At 40.1% G+C, this 14,601-nt stretch overlaps 1 protein-coding gene across 3 annotated transcripts in view; it reads right to left on the bottom strand.

The window, feature by feature from the left end:
- Window positions 1-349: 349 nt before the first annotated feature.
- FAT1 (FAT atypical cadherin 1) overlaps window positions 350-14,601 on the bottom strand; it is a 119,950-nt gene continuing 105,698 nt past the window's right edge. Inside the window, exons 20-29 of one of the 3 annotated variants that reach the window (XR_009517868.2) lie at window positions 14,359-14,490; window positions 12,828-12,985; window positions 11,734-12,196; window positions 10,902-11,055; window positions 10,659-10,769; window positions 8,565-9,196; window positions 7,724-7,861; window positions 7,154-7,206; window positions 2,805-2,840; window positions 1,750-1,792 (exon numbers count right to left, since the gene is read on the bottom strand). Coding sequence is in view for 2 of the 3 variants with exons in the window: in XM_069540291.1 (XP_069396392.1) it covers window positions 1,164-1,792; window positions 2,805-2,840; window positions 7,724-7,861; window positions 8,565-9,196; window positions 10,659-10,769; window positions 10,902-11,055; window positions 11,734-12,196; window positions 12,828-12,985; window positions 14,359-14,490 (2,453 nt within the window). In the remaining variant the exon portion in view is untranslated. Of the gene's footprint in view, window positions 1,793-2,804; window positions 2,841-7,153; window positions 7,207-7,723; window positions 7,862-8,564; window positions 9,197-10,658; window positions 10,770-10,901; window positions 11,056-11,733; window positions 12,197-12,827; window positions 12,986-14,358; window positions 14,491-14,601 lie in introns of all 3 variants that reach the window. The other 2 variants (XM_069540291.1, XM_060001166.2) reach the window with 2 other exon arrangements.

The following is a 14,601-nucleotide window of genomic DNA, read 5'->3' as shown; positions in this document are numbered from 1 at the left end:
TCATAGGATAAAACCATAGATGCGTTTCAATTATGGCCAAGAAATAGCAATAAAATTAAAAATGCATAAGAAAAGTTTTCTTGACGTTTTAGTTAGAAAACACTTATTACATAAGAGTGCCGTTTGCCTCTACACCTATAGTTTTGAGCAGTAGCACGTAGCTATATACTGCCACCTAGTGGCAACATCTGTAAGTACAGTCTGGTTTTGGCAACTGCAAAGAAACTCTTCGTATTTAAGCCAAAAAAAGCTATATCCATCCTTCTATCCATCCGTCCGTCCAGCCCTTCTTTCTCAATTCATTAACTGAATCCTGAACAGGAGTATAAATACGGAGGAATAACAGGCAGTAAAGCTAAAGTATTTTATTAATAATTTATTGTCAGTAAGAAAGACTGGCTAATGGTAGTTTTCAGTAAAAACCTTTACAAGACCATTGCATCACAAATATACAGACACTATAAAAACTGTGTCATGGTGGTTTTGGTTCTAAACAGTCTGCAGAAGGTCCCCATTACACTTTCCAATAATGAAAAATCTTTATAATTCTAAAATACAGCAACCCATTTAAGACATGTCCATGTATGGGATCTGTCCTCATCCTATGTACAGATAGAAATGAATGACTATACTGAAATGTATTAACGAAACGTCATACTTCAGTTGAAAAGGATACAGAGTGAAACCCTGGTTATATTAAAAAATCAGGGTGCTAGGTAATGACACTAACACCACCAAAATTCGGTCAAAAACAAATGCACAAAGTATCTTGAAATTCTAGTTAAAACTGAAAAAAATCAAATCTGTACATAAAATTTACAAAAAAAGACAGGAAAATTAAAATAATCAAATCTATATAAATACATGAATCATGCTAACAAGATAGTAGGACTGATTTTCATTTTATTATTTTAACACAGACAAATGTAAATACAAAAAAGATGCTCAGAAATGGCACAGCCGACGTAAACCTCACCCAAAGACAGAAGGTTAGGACGCTGGAAATGGCTAACAGGTCACAAGGTGCGGGATTCAGTGCAGCCATGCCCGTTTCAGCTCACCGAAAAAAGCGCTTAAGCACTGCTGCAAAGATCAATGCAGGAGATCACTGACAGAATCTCTAGGTTCATTACGGTTCAGGCACTTTGCGGGGAGTCTGAGCGTCAGACCTCTGTATGCTGTTGAGAATTGAGTGGAGGGATCGTCACCTCTTCGAAGTGGCCATCATCTCCACTCTCGTAGTCACTCATCATGACCTCAGACTCGACTTCACAGCACGCAGACACGTCAGAGCAGGAAGCTGTGGAGGCGTACATGGACACGGGCATGTTCTCTACAGTGGAGGCTTCAAAGCTCCTTTGATACCCTGGAGGGTAAGGGGCGTAGGGTTCTCTGCGAGCACTGTTCTCACCAGGGCCTCCTTTCTGAGGTTCAGACATATCGGCAGGATAGAAACTGGGCAGATACTGATTCAAGTTGAACCTCTGCCGGCTTCTCGATGAAGAGCCCAGGCTCCCTGCAGCGGGCATGTCTCTGGGAGGGTGTATGGATTCAAACTGGTCACTGAATTCTGGAGGTAAGGGTGGCAGCTCGTCAGGCACGGGGAAGTCCTCTGGCGGGGGTGGAAAGTCACTCTCAATGTCGTAGCCTCCAGGGTAATAGTCTGTATCGATGGCGTTTGGATCTGCTGAGTACAGGGGCGTCTGCTCATCAATCACCTCATAATTGGGGAACTCTTGTATATCTGGCAGAGGAACACTTGGCATCCAATCTGATGTATCCCAGTGATACCCTTGGTAGAAAAGAAAACAGACTTCAACGTGTTTTCCTCCAAAGAGTGCGTACCACGGAAAAAGGGCTCAGTGTATGCAACACACACAGGTGCAAAGGCATTCCCACGCACAGAGGATCAACATTCTGGAAACCCTTGGTCTCTGCTTTGAAGACGTCCTCCCATCCCGAACCACTTTTGAGAACCTCTATGAATGAGGCTCTGGCTCCTAAAATGTGGACTTACAGTTTTATGTAAGCACCTAACACTCAAGTGTCAGGTGCTTACATAAAGAAATGGAAGTTTTAACAGGAGCAGTATGCTAGCATCTAGATACATGCACTTTTCTTCAAATGATTCCAATCATCCTTTCAGCTTTCCTCTTGTAATTTAGAACCCACTGCTCTTTAGAAAGAAGAGTATTAGTTCAGTCTTAGGACATTGGTAAAGAAATTTTGTCCTTTCAGAAAGAAGTCTCTATTTAGTAAAATATTAAATGTCACTTGATCTGCACTACTTGTCGTTAAAAAAAAAAAAACAGTAATTAATGTGAGTCTTTAAATAAAAGCAATCTTTAGCATGCTAAAATTTAAAAAATAAATTTCCTTTATAACATTACAAGTTTAATATTAAAAATTGTACTACTTTTCATTAGCCCTAAGAAAAACAATGAACTGTATTAATACAGTGACATATCAAAGCATGCCTCCAAATCAAAAATGCAATTAAACATTGAAAACTGTAACGCAATCTTTGATAAACTACAATTTTTGTTACTTTAGAAAGGACTAAGGATCATTTTCAACTATATATTATAAAAGTATAATTATTAAAAAAAACCCTCCCCCCACCCCGGGATTTTTGAAACCCTTTGGCAGACGGGCGAAGGTGAGGCAGTCGCGTTTAGAATGCAGGGCACGAACAACTATGCACTAGTTACTGCGCAAACACATGAAGCAAGTCAGCACTGGGTAGAACCTCCGCCAATTTGTTTTAGTGAATTATCAGTGAACAACTGGCATGCATAAGTCACCTCTTGATTTGCTGAGGTCAGGAGCAGCAAAAGACTCTTTTGGTTGCAGAGTAGAGAGAAAAGAAAACATTTGTAATTAAAAGAGAAGGACGGCTGAAAAGGCAATAAAGATAAGTACATAACACAATATAAACTGTTTATAAAGGCCCAGTCAGCCATGTACTATGCCTCTAAGCCATTATCTATGAAAATTCCAAATGGTGAGAAATTTGTGTAGCACAAATAAAATGGGACGTGGGAGTGCAGGGAAAAGATGAGTGATGATGAAGTAGGGACTGTGTCTGGAAACTCAGGATTTTACTTTCTTTTCCTTGTTTCTGGCAAGCTAATCCTGAAAACAAAATTTTGTTAGGAGTAACTGAAAGTCTATAGGCTCTAATAAAATGTAAACTGGTAAGGAATTTAAATGACACCCTCATGTTACTGAGAAATATTATGAAAGGCTCGGTCACATCAGGTCCCTTAGGTGATAACCCAAATACAAAAGCCACAGTGACACAAGAGACACATACTTTCCAGCACAGCAAGGCCTGCACATGGCCATTAAATTCAGAGAAACCATGAATGCACTTAGACACTTATGAACAGCCAAGAGAAAATCTCTCCAAACCTTGCCCGGTTTGAATACGATTTTATACCTACGTTATCCACCTTTCCTTGGAGACACCATTAGCTGCCTGTAGCCCAGAGCCCACCCATCCACTTGCTCTTTCAGGGTCCTCGTTTTGCATGTGGAACTCCAGCATGGAGCAGAGACAGTCAGTGTGAATCACATGACCCTGGGCAGGTTGCTTACCCTGGCTAAGCTTCAGGCTCTTATCTTTGAAATGGGGGTGGAAATCCCTTAGTTATTTGGAGGATTAAATCAGATAATGTAGGTCAAGCACTAACTGTTGGCGACCATCATGATTCTTATTATTGTGGAAGTAAGAATCATGGTGATTAGTGACTTTCTCAACAAGGCCAATGCCTTCTGTGCATTCAATGATGTTCTTGAAAATCCTTGTGATGAAATAATTTGGAACAAAGAAGATTTGACGGTTCTCTTCTAGGAATTTAAATCAAAAACTGTGGTGATTCTAAAACATGAATAAGCCAGTATTTAGCTAACTGTATCTATAGAATTATTCTAAAAAGCCTGCTAAAAATGTGGTAGTTTCTTTTTAAAAAGAGGATTGACAATTTTTGTTACTAAATAGGCACTCAATAATTCTTAAATTTAAACTAGCTTTCAATTTTAAACTCAATAAATATTTAATATGCCAAAAATATTTTTCAATGAAAGAGACTGCAATGAAAGAACCACTCAAATTTTGCTTCTTTAAACTCTGTCAATATTTAAAATATTAGAATTTCATCACGGGAAAACTAAAATTCAGTCGACAAAATATAGATCACCTTCTGACTCACCAAGCAAAGACATGGTACTTCTTAGGAAAGTAAGTGTAAGGCTCATTGGTAACTGTAATTAGTAAACACGGAAACCTCACCCCTGCCCCATCCCATCAAACTTGGCCTGAAACCATCCTTCTCTCACCTAAATCTTGGTGACACATATGTCCTAGCAAAAAGGATCCCCTAAGCTTTATGTACTCTTGGTGGTCTACGCCAGGAGTTCTGAAAGTGCGATCCTTAGACCAGTAACACCAGAATTAACTGGGGGCTGGTTGGGAACGCAAATTCTCAGGGCCCCATCCAGACCTCTTCAATCCTTGAAACCTTGGTGCTGGGGCCTAACAATTAGGGTGTTCACAAGCTCTACGGTGATCTGACTTACAGTTTGAAAATGCCTGTGCAGTCTGCATGGGATTACTTGAATTTCAGTGTATAATAAAGGGCTAATTTAATTTAAGGCAGGTATTTCCTATAATTTTGACCAGATAAACCTTCCTATTCAATGATTTTCACTCAACCAAATATAAAAATATACCTTATCATGTTCTATAATTTTCCTTGACCATACCTCAGGGAAAATCCAAAAAGGAAGAGTCAGTTAGAGTTAATTATAAAAGCTGTGTGTTATTTAGTTTTACTCCTATTCATATGAAGATAATTTTTTATATTAAAATTTTTTTAGATAGAATTACTTCTAACTTCTTACTATTGTGCCATGTAAAGGCAGCTGTCAAGACCCTATAGGTGACTTCTGGCGTCTGTGTAAATTCACTGTGAACGGCAAAAAGTAACAGAGACTACAGACACACGTATATAACAATATTCTGCAATGTATCTGGATTATTAATGTACACGCCTGCACAAAATAAAAGTATTCAACCTCCTCAGAACCATAACATAAGGACTTTGTACAACACTACAGTAGGCAAAAGCACACAACTCCAGGGACAGTCACTGTGAACACAAACACAGAGCACAGGCATGACTATACCTTCTTTAGTCACCGTGTCAACTACAGCATTGACATGGTGTATTACAGTCACTATGGAAGCTTGTAAAAAGGTACAAAAGGAGTAAATTAGGAAAATCTTCAGTTAGTCAGGAGACAGTGCATTAAACAGCATTTCTTTATATAACTTCTACCTCATAATTTTAAAAACGTGACTACTTTAACATAGCTATATAATTATGTATGACCCTTGCACTCTCTTCCTTATGTCTCAGAGATTTTTCTAATCAAGCTATATATTTGCATTATTAATCAAAGGAACAGAGTAACCACATGATACTGTAATTTAGGAAAAAAATTTTTAGCCATAAATTTGTGTCACAATGACAATTATGAATCAAGTCATGACGAAACAATCCTCATTTTAACATCCCATGGGCAAAAGATTTCATATTCAAAGAGTCAAATACTTGCTAAGCCAATTTTCTGGGACCATTTAATAAACTCATTCTTCCCAGGAAAAAAAATTAAGAGCTATATAATAAGGTAAACTATGCAACATAAAAATAAAAATGGCTTTGTCGCTGTTCTATGCACTCCCACCCCAATTTTCTTGTCTTTCTGCAGATGAGTTAACAGCTGGTGAGCTAACATCCAGCAGAGAAATGCAGACTGTCTGCCTGGCTGTTTCCTGTGTAAATTCCCTTTCATTTGTTTTCCCTTTCAGTTGTTTTAAAGCATCTATGCCAAAATAAATAAGTATGCATGTAATAGGCAGAAGGATGGCCCTCAAAGATGTACACAACCTAATCCTGGGAACCTGTGAATATGTTACTATCCTCGTCAAAAGGGACTTTGCTAATATGATTAAGTTAAAGGTCCTGAGATGAAGGGATTTTCCGCTATTATCTGTGCAGGCCCAATGTAATCACAAGGGTTCTTAAATGGGGAGCAACTTTCCCAGCCTTGGCTGGAGGGAGCTGTGACTAGAGCAGAACGGCCAGGAGGTGCACTGTTGCTGTCTTTGAGGGATGGAAGAGTAAGCCATGAGCCAAGGAGCGGGGCAGCCTCTAGAAGCTGGAAAAGGTGCAGGAAAGGGATTCTCCCCTGGAGTCTCCAGAAACAACCTTACTGACATCTTAAATTTAGCCTCCTGAGACAAGCATCAAATTTCTAAACTACAGAACTGTCACAAATTTATCTTGTCTCAAGCCACTATGTAATCTATTATAACAGCCTTAGAAAACTAAAAAATATAATTTAAATACACTCTTAATACAGACTTTATGACTGATAATGATTAAAATTATGATAAAGATTAAAATAGACACTCCTGGAAAATGTATTTTTTCTCACATTGTATTATCTGGCAATTAATTTTCATAACTAATTTGACCATAGCTTATTAAAGCTATTTAAGAGTATTACGAATGATGTTTCAGTGAAAAAAACTAGGAAAAGAAAGAAAATGCTGACAAAATTCTGTGGTTTACGAAGAGCATTTAAGGACAAAGATATAAATTATTACATAAATCAGCAACTCTAATGTTTTAGAATTAAACCTACTGAAAGAAAAGAATTCTATTTTGTTGTTGGTTTAATAAGCAGTTATGTCCATATACTTCATCACTAGATAATAAACACAGGTGTACCTTGATATCATACAAAAACATGCTTAAAGTGATTCAGGAATGAATGGAACGTACTTATGGCCATCCTTAGTTTAGAAAGGTCTCTTCAGTGTATTATGGGCTATTTACTCTGGATTCACAAACAATTCAGTTTACACATGGCATTTTTACGCAAAAAAATTACTAATTCTGACATTCAAAAATTTCCATTAAAAACTCACTTTTTTGTATTTCTGAATATTGACAGTTTTCTCTACTGGTATGTGCTAATGTGGTAAAGCTGGTTATCAATGCGATTTACCCTCAGATAAACAAAACTGGCATCAATGATCCCACCGTCAAACCTTCTTCATTAGAAATATAATCAAACTTACTAGCAATCTCTTAAACTGTGCTCTCAGTCAGTATGCTCTGATCCAAATGGGAGCTGAGGCCGCAGGGGAGTTGGGGGAAGAGACAAATAAAACCTTGTAATACCGCAGGTGCCGCTGAGGTTGCATGTTTCAGACTATGGCTCCTCCTCTTAGGGCTGTGAGGGTGTAAGTGTGTGTGTGCGGGGTATGCTCAAGGAAGCTGTTACAAGGGTTTTTAAAAAATTCACGTAACTTCTATAATATTCACTGTTGTAGAAAAAAGGTCAAAGTGAAATTAACCAATCAGACAGACATTACCTTTCAATTAATTATATTTTCTTCCTTATTACTGACCAGTTGCTACAGTTCCAATACCTAAGCACTAAGAACATTTTAAACATTTTCCCTCGTTGGAAGTTCATGCAAGGCTGTCCAAGGTATTGTCTAACTGTGGTCCGAAGTGAAACGTGAAGACCATGTGAAACCAAACCAGGGGCACCGGGCGCGTCTACCTGACTGCGCTGCATCACGTGCGCAGGGCTGTGGACAGCCAGCAGGGGACCAGGGCATTTCAGGTGTGCGTTTACTCACCGTTGTCGTCACACGGCTCCGACTGGAAGGAGCTCAGGGACTGCACTTCACACAGGCTCTCCCGGGCACTGTACGGCTGAGAAGGCTTTTCCTCCAGTGGCTTTTTGGAGAGACAAGGATCAAGATCCACTACTTTAGCTAAAAGGAGGAGATGACAGACAAACCAGTTACACTCCATGAAGGCAGAGACTCTGTTTTCTTCCCTGCTGTATCCTGACGCAGGGCAAGCGTGACCCACAGACTGCCTGGCATTTGTTTAGTGAAAGAACATCAAAGAAAAAAACCAGAAACACCTGAAAAACAAAACCAAAAACCTACAAATATGGCTTGCAGACTCACACAGAATAGAAATTCGCAATAAACCTGCCTGTGGACACCATTAGACAACCTGGGGAATTAATTTGAAAATGGTACCTATAGCTTTTTTCAAAGCATCAAATATATGTCAGGCCACTTAAATACCGCCACTTTCTCTGGCCACGTTAGGAAAAAAATCCTATTACGCAAATGCCCTCCCAACTGTTTTGTCATAAAAGTCCCTCCACATTATAGTTGAGAACCCACATCAATTACAAAGATAAAATGATCTTTCCAGATTAACTGGAACACGACTGGATTCAATTCGTAAATTAAAATAACATCGCAGCCACAGTGCTCAGCCAGGGCTGGGGCATCAGGAAAAGCTTTCCAGTCGTCCCAGAGCTCTACAGGGTCTGAGCACATTCACCACTCACAAAGACTCCACAGTTTGATCTGAACCACCAGAAGCTCTGGCAGAACTTGTCACCTCACTGTCCATTGCTCAGCGACATTGTATAAAGATTTAGAAAGTTGTTCTTACTATCATAGTCGAAGTCCCAGTTCGGCTTCTGGATTGAGTCACTGTCAGAAGGAGAGTTTGAAGGAGGCGGCGGAGGCAGGTTTGGGGCCACGCTGCAGACGGCCACGGCCTTCCGGTGTCCGTGCACAGACTCGGGGTTAAAGGTGCTGAATTCGGGGTGCTCGGGTATAGCCGATCCTTCGAAGGAGTTTCGGTCAAGGTTGTTTCTAGAGTCGCTTGGAATGCTTGGAGTGTAGGAGATAGGACGGACAGGCACCTGGGGTGGTACGTCGGAGTACATGTTCTTATTTAGCTTTGAGTCAAAATACGGTCTTTGCAAGAAAGCTGCGCTGGGTCCCAAGTGTTTGTCCTCAGCTTTGGGCTGGTGTTTCTTCTTTCGACTAATCATCTTGCGGCAGAAGATGAACAGCAGCACCAGTAGAAAGATGCCCGTTATGAAAACCACGATGCCGATGCCCTCAGCCAGGCCGATGTCCCAGGGGGTCGACACGTATTGGTTTGGGGTGACGTCCTCACAGTGTCTTCCTCTGTACTCATGGCTGCAGTTACAGTGGTAGGAGCCGTGTGTGTTCTCGCAAAGGGCTCCATTTCGGCAGGGGTTGCCAGCACATTCGTCAATGTCACTCTGACACCTGCCAAGACAGCCCAGATTGAGAAGAGAGGCTTTTGCAACATGAGCCAGAACGTGCCAGGCCTATGACTCTTAGAGACTAACGGCTAAGTCCTCCTGAATAAGATCCACCCGAAAATACACTACTGACAACAATAACTACACAAAAAACCTTCCGTGGAGTAATGAATCATTTGATTCCATACTCTGTACATTTGGGAGATAAACATTATGCCAAGTCAATCTTTAACTGCCACTTTTCTAAGGATTCAACAGATTACTAAATCAAACTCATAGGCTAAACCTCAGTTTGTCTTGATTTCTGATCCAGAAATTTAGAATGTGCATGATAAATGTACTTCAAGAGACTAGGTTAAATTTCTCAGAAAATGTTCCTGTTTGGAAAAATGACAGTTCCATAAAGCATGTAAAAAGGCTAGAAAACTCTGTCTTCCGTTTTTATATGCTTCTCCCTGTTGAAAATCTCCCTCAGACCCTCACCCTTACGGACTCGTCCGCATGCGATCTCCTCACCCCCGCCGCCCAGCCTCCCGCCTTCCCAAATGGGCATATTTTGCACCTGCGCAGATCCACCTGACACTTGGAACCCTTCCTCCTTTAACAAAATGTATCTGCTTAACATCCCCTATACTCACCTAGCATTACAATTTTGATTACTGAGACATTTTTGTTAAATACATTGAGTATTGTCTAGAATTAAAGTAGACTCACAAATGAAAACCATGTGACTGATGACAAAGTTCAAGACCACAACCACTACTTAGAGCAAAACCTTATGTGAATCTCTGCAGGCAGGTCGCGCTTCAAGCCTTCTAACAAGACTGATATGATGGTGAAGGCTTTTCTAGATGTACAGCACTAGGCACTTACAAGTAACAAGCACCGAGTAAGACTTCACCTATTTGGTTTAAAAACTAAGGTGAAATGGCATCTGGAACTAAAAGCCACTTCTTTCAAGGTCAACAACAGGCACCTTAGTGCCTCATTTTCTTCACCTGGAAAATAATTATCACCTCTCAGGATTATGGAAGGCTCACAGAAGATACTGAGAGAGTGGAAAAAGATTTTAGATGCTACATAAATGATGAAAAAATGTCATCACTCTCACAGACAGGTAACAACTCCTTGGGAGTCTGCTTTAAAAAACACAATCTTACTCTTCCTTTAACAGTTACTTCCTGCAAGCACCCATACATTCTTTGTTCATAAATAATGTTTTTAAAGTATAGAAGCATTATATATTGAAAGCATATAATATTTCAAGCACTATAATATTACATTCATTTGGCTCAGTATTTTTTTATTTTAAAGAATGAAAAGATAAATTATGCAAGGAGCCATTATGAGCTCGGAATTCCAATCCTGAAGCAACACAGTCCAAATTAATGAAGTTTTGTTGCATCTGCTGATCACTGTGAAACTATAGAGAGGTGCAGATACAAATCTTGAAAGAAGCCAGTTACCTTTCTCCCCTAAAACCCGAGTCACACTGACAGACAGCACCATCCAAACTGTCAAAACATGTTCCACCATTTTTACAGGGTTCATCTTTGCAGTAGGGACTAAGCTGGCACCTAAAGAACAGGGAAAAAATAAACATAAACCGAATACTTAAATGGTAACAAGTGAATGTAGTTTACAAACATGATGACATTAGAAACGCTAATGTTAAAATTAACTATGAAAGCTAAGAAAACTCTACATACCTCTGACCAGTATATAATCCTCTACATTGACAAAGGAAGTCTCCATTGTCCAAAATGCAGGTGCCACCGTACAGGCAGGGGTTGGAGGAACACGGATTGATGCCCACCTCACAATAGGTCCCTATGTACAAGGCACTGCATTTGCAGTAATAACCTATATCAGCAAAAGGGAACAAAAAGTCCTATCATTCAGTAGCTCAAAAAATAAGTCTCAGTATATTCGTTTTTACTTTTAAGTTCAGGTGAAGATTTAGCTCTCCAAGACCTGTAAAAAACCTAGTAAAATTCCCATTCCCTCTGAGTAAAAAGTTGTCTAGTGCTGGTATCACCAAAACACAAAGAGCTGAAGAGAAAACTCATGACCAGCTCTAGTTCACCATAATTTACGAGGGGTCCAAGGCCTTCTGGAAAACCACTTCTACTCCCACCTAGAGCGAGCAAGGCTAGCAGTCCCCTTGCTGGGCCACTGGATAAAAGGAGGCCTCAAGAAGAGCTACGTGGAACCAGTTCTAACCCCCAGGTCAGTGTCCGTGTGGCCGGAGAGGAGTTCAGGGTCAGCTGTGGTTTCCTGTGGCTGCTGAGACGTGTTTGGAAACACGAAGCAGCGCGGCCGCAGCTCAGCGGGAGAGAAACTGTCCCCTCCAGCCTCTGCTGGGATGCATTCAAAATCTCACTCCGCTAGAGCATCATGTATGCTACTCAGATCCCATGCTGGCTGCAGGATCTGACAAAACTGATTGAATAAAAAGAGGAAGAGCAGAAATACAGGGGGAACTTCCCCTCAGGCGCATATGCGTGTAACGTTTAAAGAAGGCTCACGTGTGAAGCTTACCTCCAGTGGGTGAGGGGTGGCAGGCGCCTCCGTTCTGGCATGGGCTGCTCGAGCAGTCTTCCGTAGCTGTTAACAAGCACCCAGGAGACACGTCCACCGATTCTTCAATGTGTGCGTAGCTCCTTGGTTTGTTATTTAAAGGGAGTTCCTGCCCATTCAGATAAATGGAGTCCATACAACCCCTGAAACCACTGCCGATCTGGGGGCTTCTTCCATGCCGTGAGCCCTGCTGACGGATGTGGCCACCAAAAAACACATGGCTATCCAGGTTGAGGGTTTTCAGTGTCCCCGGGGCTGTGCCTGATGCGGTGTGGACTTGGTCTAGAACCAACCTGGCATAGTTTCCATTCACTTCAAGAGACACCGCGTGCCACAGCCCATCGTTGACCTGGATGCTCTGGACAGAGACGATGCCTGGGCCGCTTCCACAGTCGAATTTGTACTGCAGCCTTCCGTTGTGGATCTACGACAGAAACAATCACTGTTCACGTTACTCTCATGGAGTCTTCATGCACAGTCTCAGATCATGTTTGGTGACGGAAGGAAGAAAGTAAGCCCTCGCGTTTAAGTACTACAGAACACACGCTCATTCATCGTACAGATAATAAAAATGGACCTTTCAGGGATATCAAATTTCAACCACGTATCCTAAAGGCATCGTGTAATAATGAACTGTACCAAACAACAACCAAAAATAGCATCAGGTTTTATCAGAAGTCAAAAATGAATCATGCTAAAAAAAAAAAAGTAGGCAAGCTAATTATCACTTCAAGCATATGTACGACCTTTCTATAAACTCCCTATAATATTACTAAGGTGTAATATCACTTAGAGTTTGAATGTTAACAGTCACAGGTACCTAAATATGTTTGTAAAAAACAGAAGTAAATGTCTATGTCACCGCAGAGCAAAAAGAGCTTTTCATTCTACAAAACTTATGTGTAAGTATCAATGAACCATTTAAATGAATAACTCAACCATTTCATTTTGCTTATCTTATTCTTTTAAAAAAAATGGACAATCTGAACATAATATGGAATTTATATTTTTAAAGTCTCCCACAATCTGAGGTACAAATATGCAAAAACGCTCACCTCCAAGATGCTGTAGTCAGTCCCGCGAGCATACATGACAACCGCGTGGGTAGAGTATGTTCGCAGCCTCATGGTCAGTTTCATCTCTAACTTGTTTTCATTTTCCATTAGACGATATTTCACAAAGCTGTTTCCAGTAAATGTTACGGATGAACTCCCTGTGAATCACAAAGAGGAAAAAATAAATCAGAATCAAGTTTAAATATTTTTATAAGTGTGTCCCCACACTCCCGCCCTGACTAATTCAAGTTTTGGATCTATGATTATAACATTATAAAATGCAATGCAATGGGAAATGTCTACTTGTTTAATAAACAGCACAGCATAACTGGATTTCTATTTGGAGAGAATAAGTTAGACTACTGTATCACAGAGAAATGAATTCTAAGATAATAAAAGACCTAAATATGAAATGTCCATTATAAAATTATTAGAAAGCAGTTTAGGAAAATAGCCTGAAGGTGGTTTGGGAAACCTTCTCAAGCAAGACATAAAACAATTCCCATTCTACAAAAATGATGAAAATAGTATCAATCCAGAGATGAAAATTGTTTTGTAAAATTATGCAGAAGTGACAAAATAAAAATTAGACAAATCAAAAGATCAATAACATACAGACAGCGTTATGCAGATGTTTTCTGATCAAAATACACAAAGAGCTCCAGAGCTCCAGACATGAAAGATAAGAAACAGACAAATAATCCAGATAATCACGCACATAATAGGAACGGGCCAGTCACAGAAGAGGAAGCGCTAACAGGCAATGAACAAATGAAAAGACTGCTTTCACAAGTAGCCAGAGAAATGGCAATTAAAATAATTAGATACCATTTCATGCTTATTAGATGGGGGCGATTTGTTTTTTAATTGAAAACCTTCAATATTAGCAAAAGAACGGGGAATGAGACCTTCACACATGACTGGAAGAAATAGGCACTGGCACAACTTTTGGGAAACTAACATAATGGTATACCTAAAAATTAAAAGTGTAGTTCACCTTTGACACAGGTAAGTCCCAGTTTTACAATCTACTGTACAGAAATGAAAGCACCAATATGTAAGGATACACGTTTAAGGATTCTTCTTGTAACACAGGAGAACATAAACTGAATCTCTACACGTAAGCACCGTGTTGCATAAATGATGGTACAGCCGTGCTACAAAATGCTGTACAACTATTAACAAGCATTAGGACTTGGCAAGATGCTCATCACAGAGGAAAAGAGGACTGTGTTAGATGTAACCACTCCTCAGTTTCTTTAAAAAAAAAAAGATGTGAAAGGAAAAGGAAAATAAATCTGTACGTATGGGACTGTACGTTCATATGAGCTCTGATGAGAGAGGAAGAGCATCCTTCCTCCTCAGGAGGAGTTCAAGAGGAAGGAAAAGCTACTACTTTATTCGCCTCTATGTCTGACCTGTTATAATAAACATACTTTACAATACTTTTCAACTCCAACAAAGAAGAAAATAAGAAACTCTGAAAGTTACTTTTTTAAATACAAGTACTCTTAATTATTGAACCTCTCACCTGGGCACTGGCCAAACTTGCCACCTGGACAGACGCAGCTGTATGTCTCCTCTCTGGGATCAGTGACACATTCAGATCCTTCAGGGCACGGACTGTCTTCACATCCATGATGGACAAGTGGGCATTTTCCCCCTTTGTTTAAAAAAAAAAAAAAAAGGGCAGGGGGGACAGCTAATTAATAGGAATTTCAAGAGAACGATCTTTAACGTATAGCCTTCAAAGGTCGTACATGAAATGACCTGC

The sequence above is a fragment of the Delphinus delphis genome, chromosome 21 (assembly GCF_949987515.2).
Source record: "Delphinus delphis chromosome 21, mDelDel1.2, whole genome shotgun sequence".
NCBI lineage: Eukaryota > Metazoa > Chordata > Mammalia > Artiodactyla > Delphinidae > Delphinus > Delphinus delphis.
This window is presented reverse-complemented; position numbering and strand designations above follow the sequence as displayed.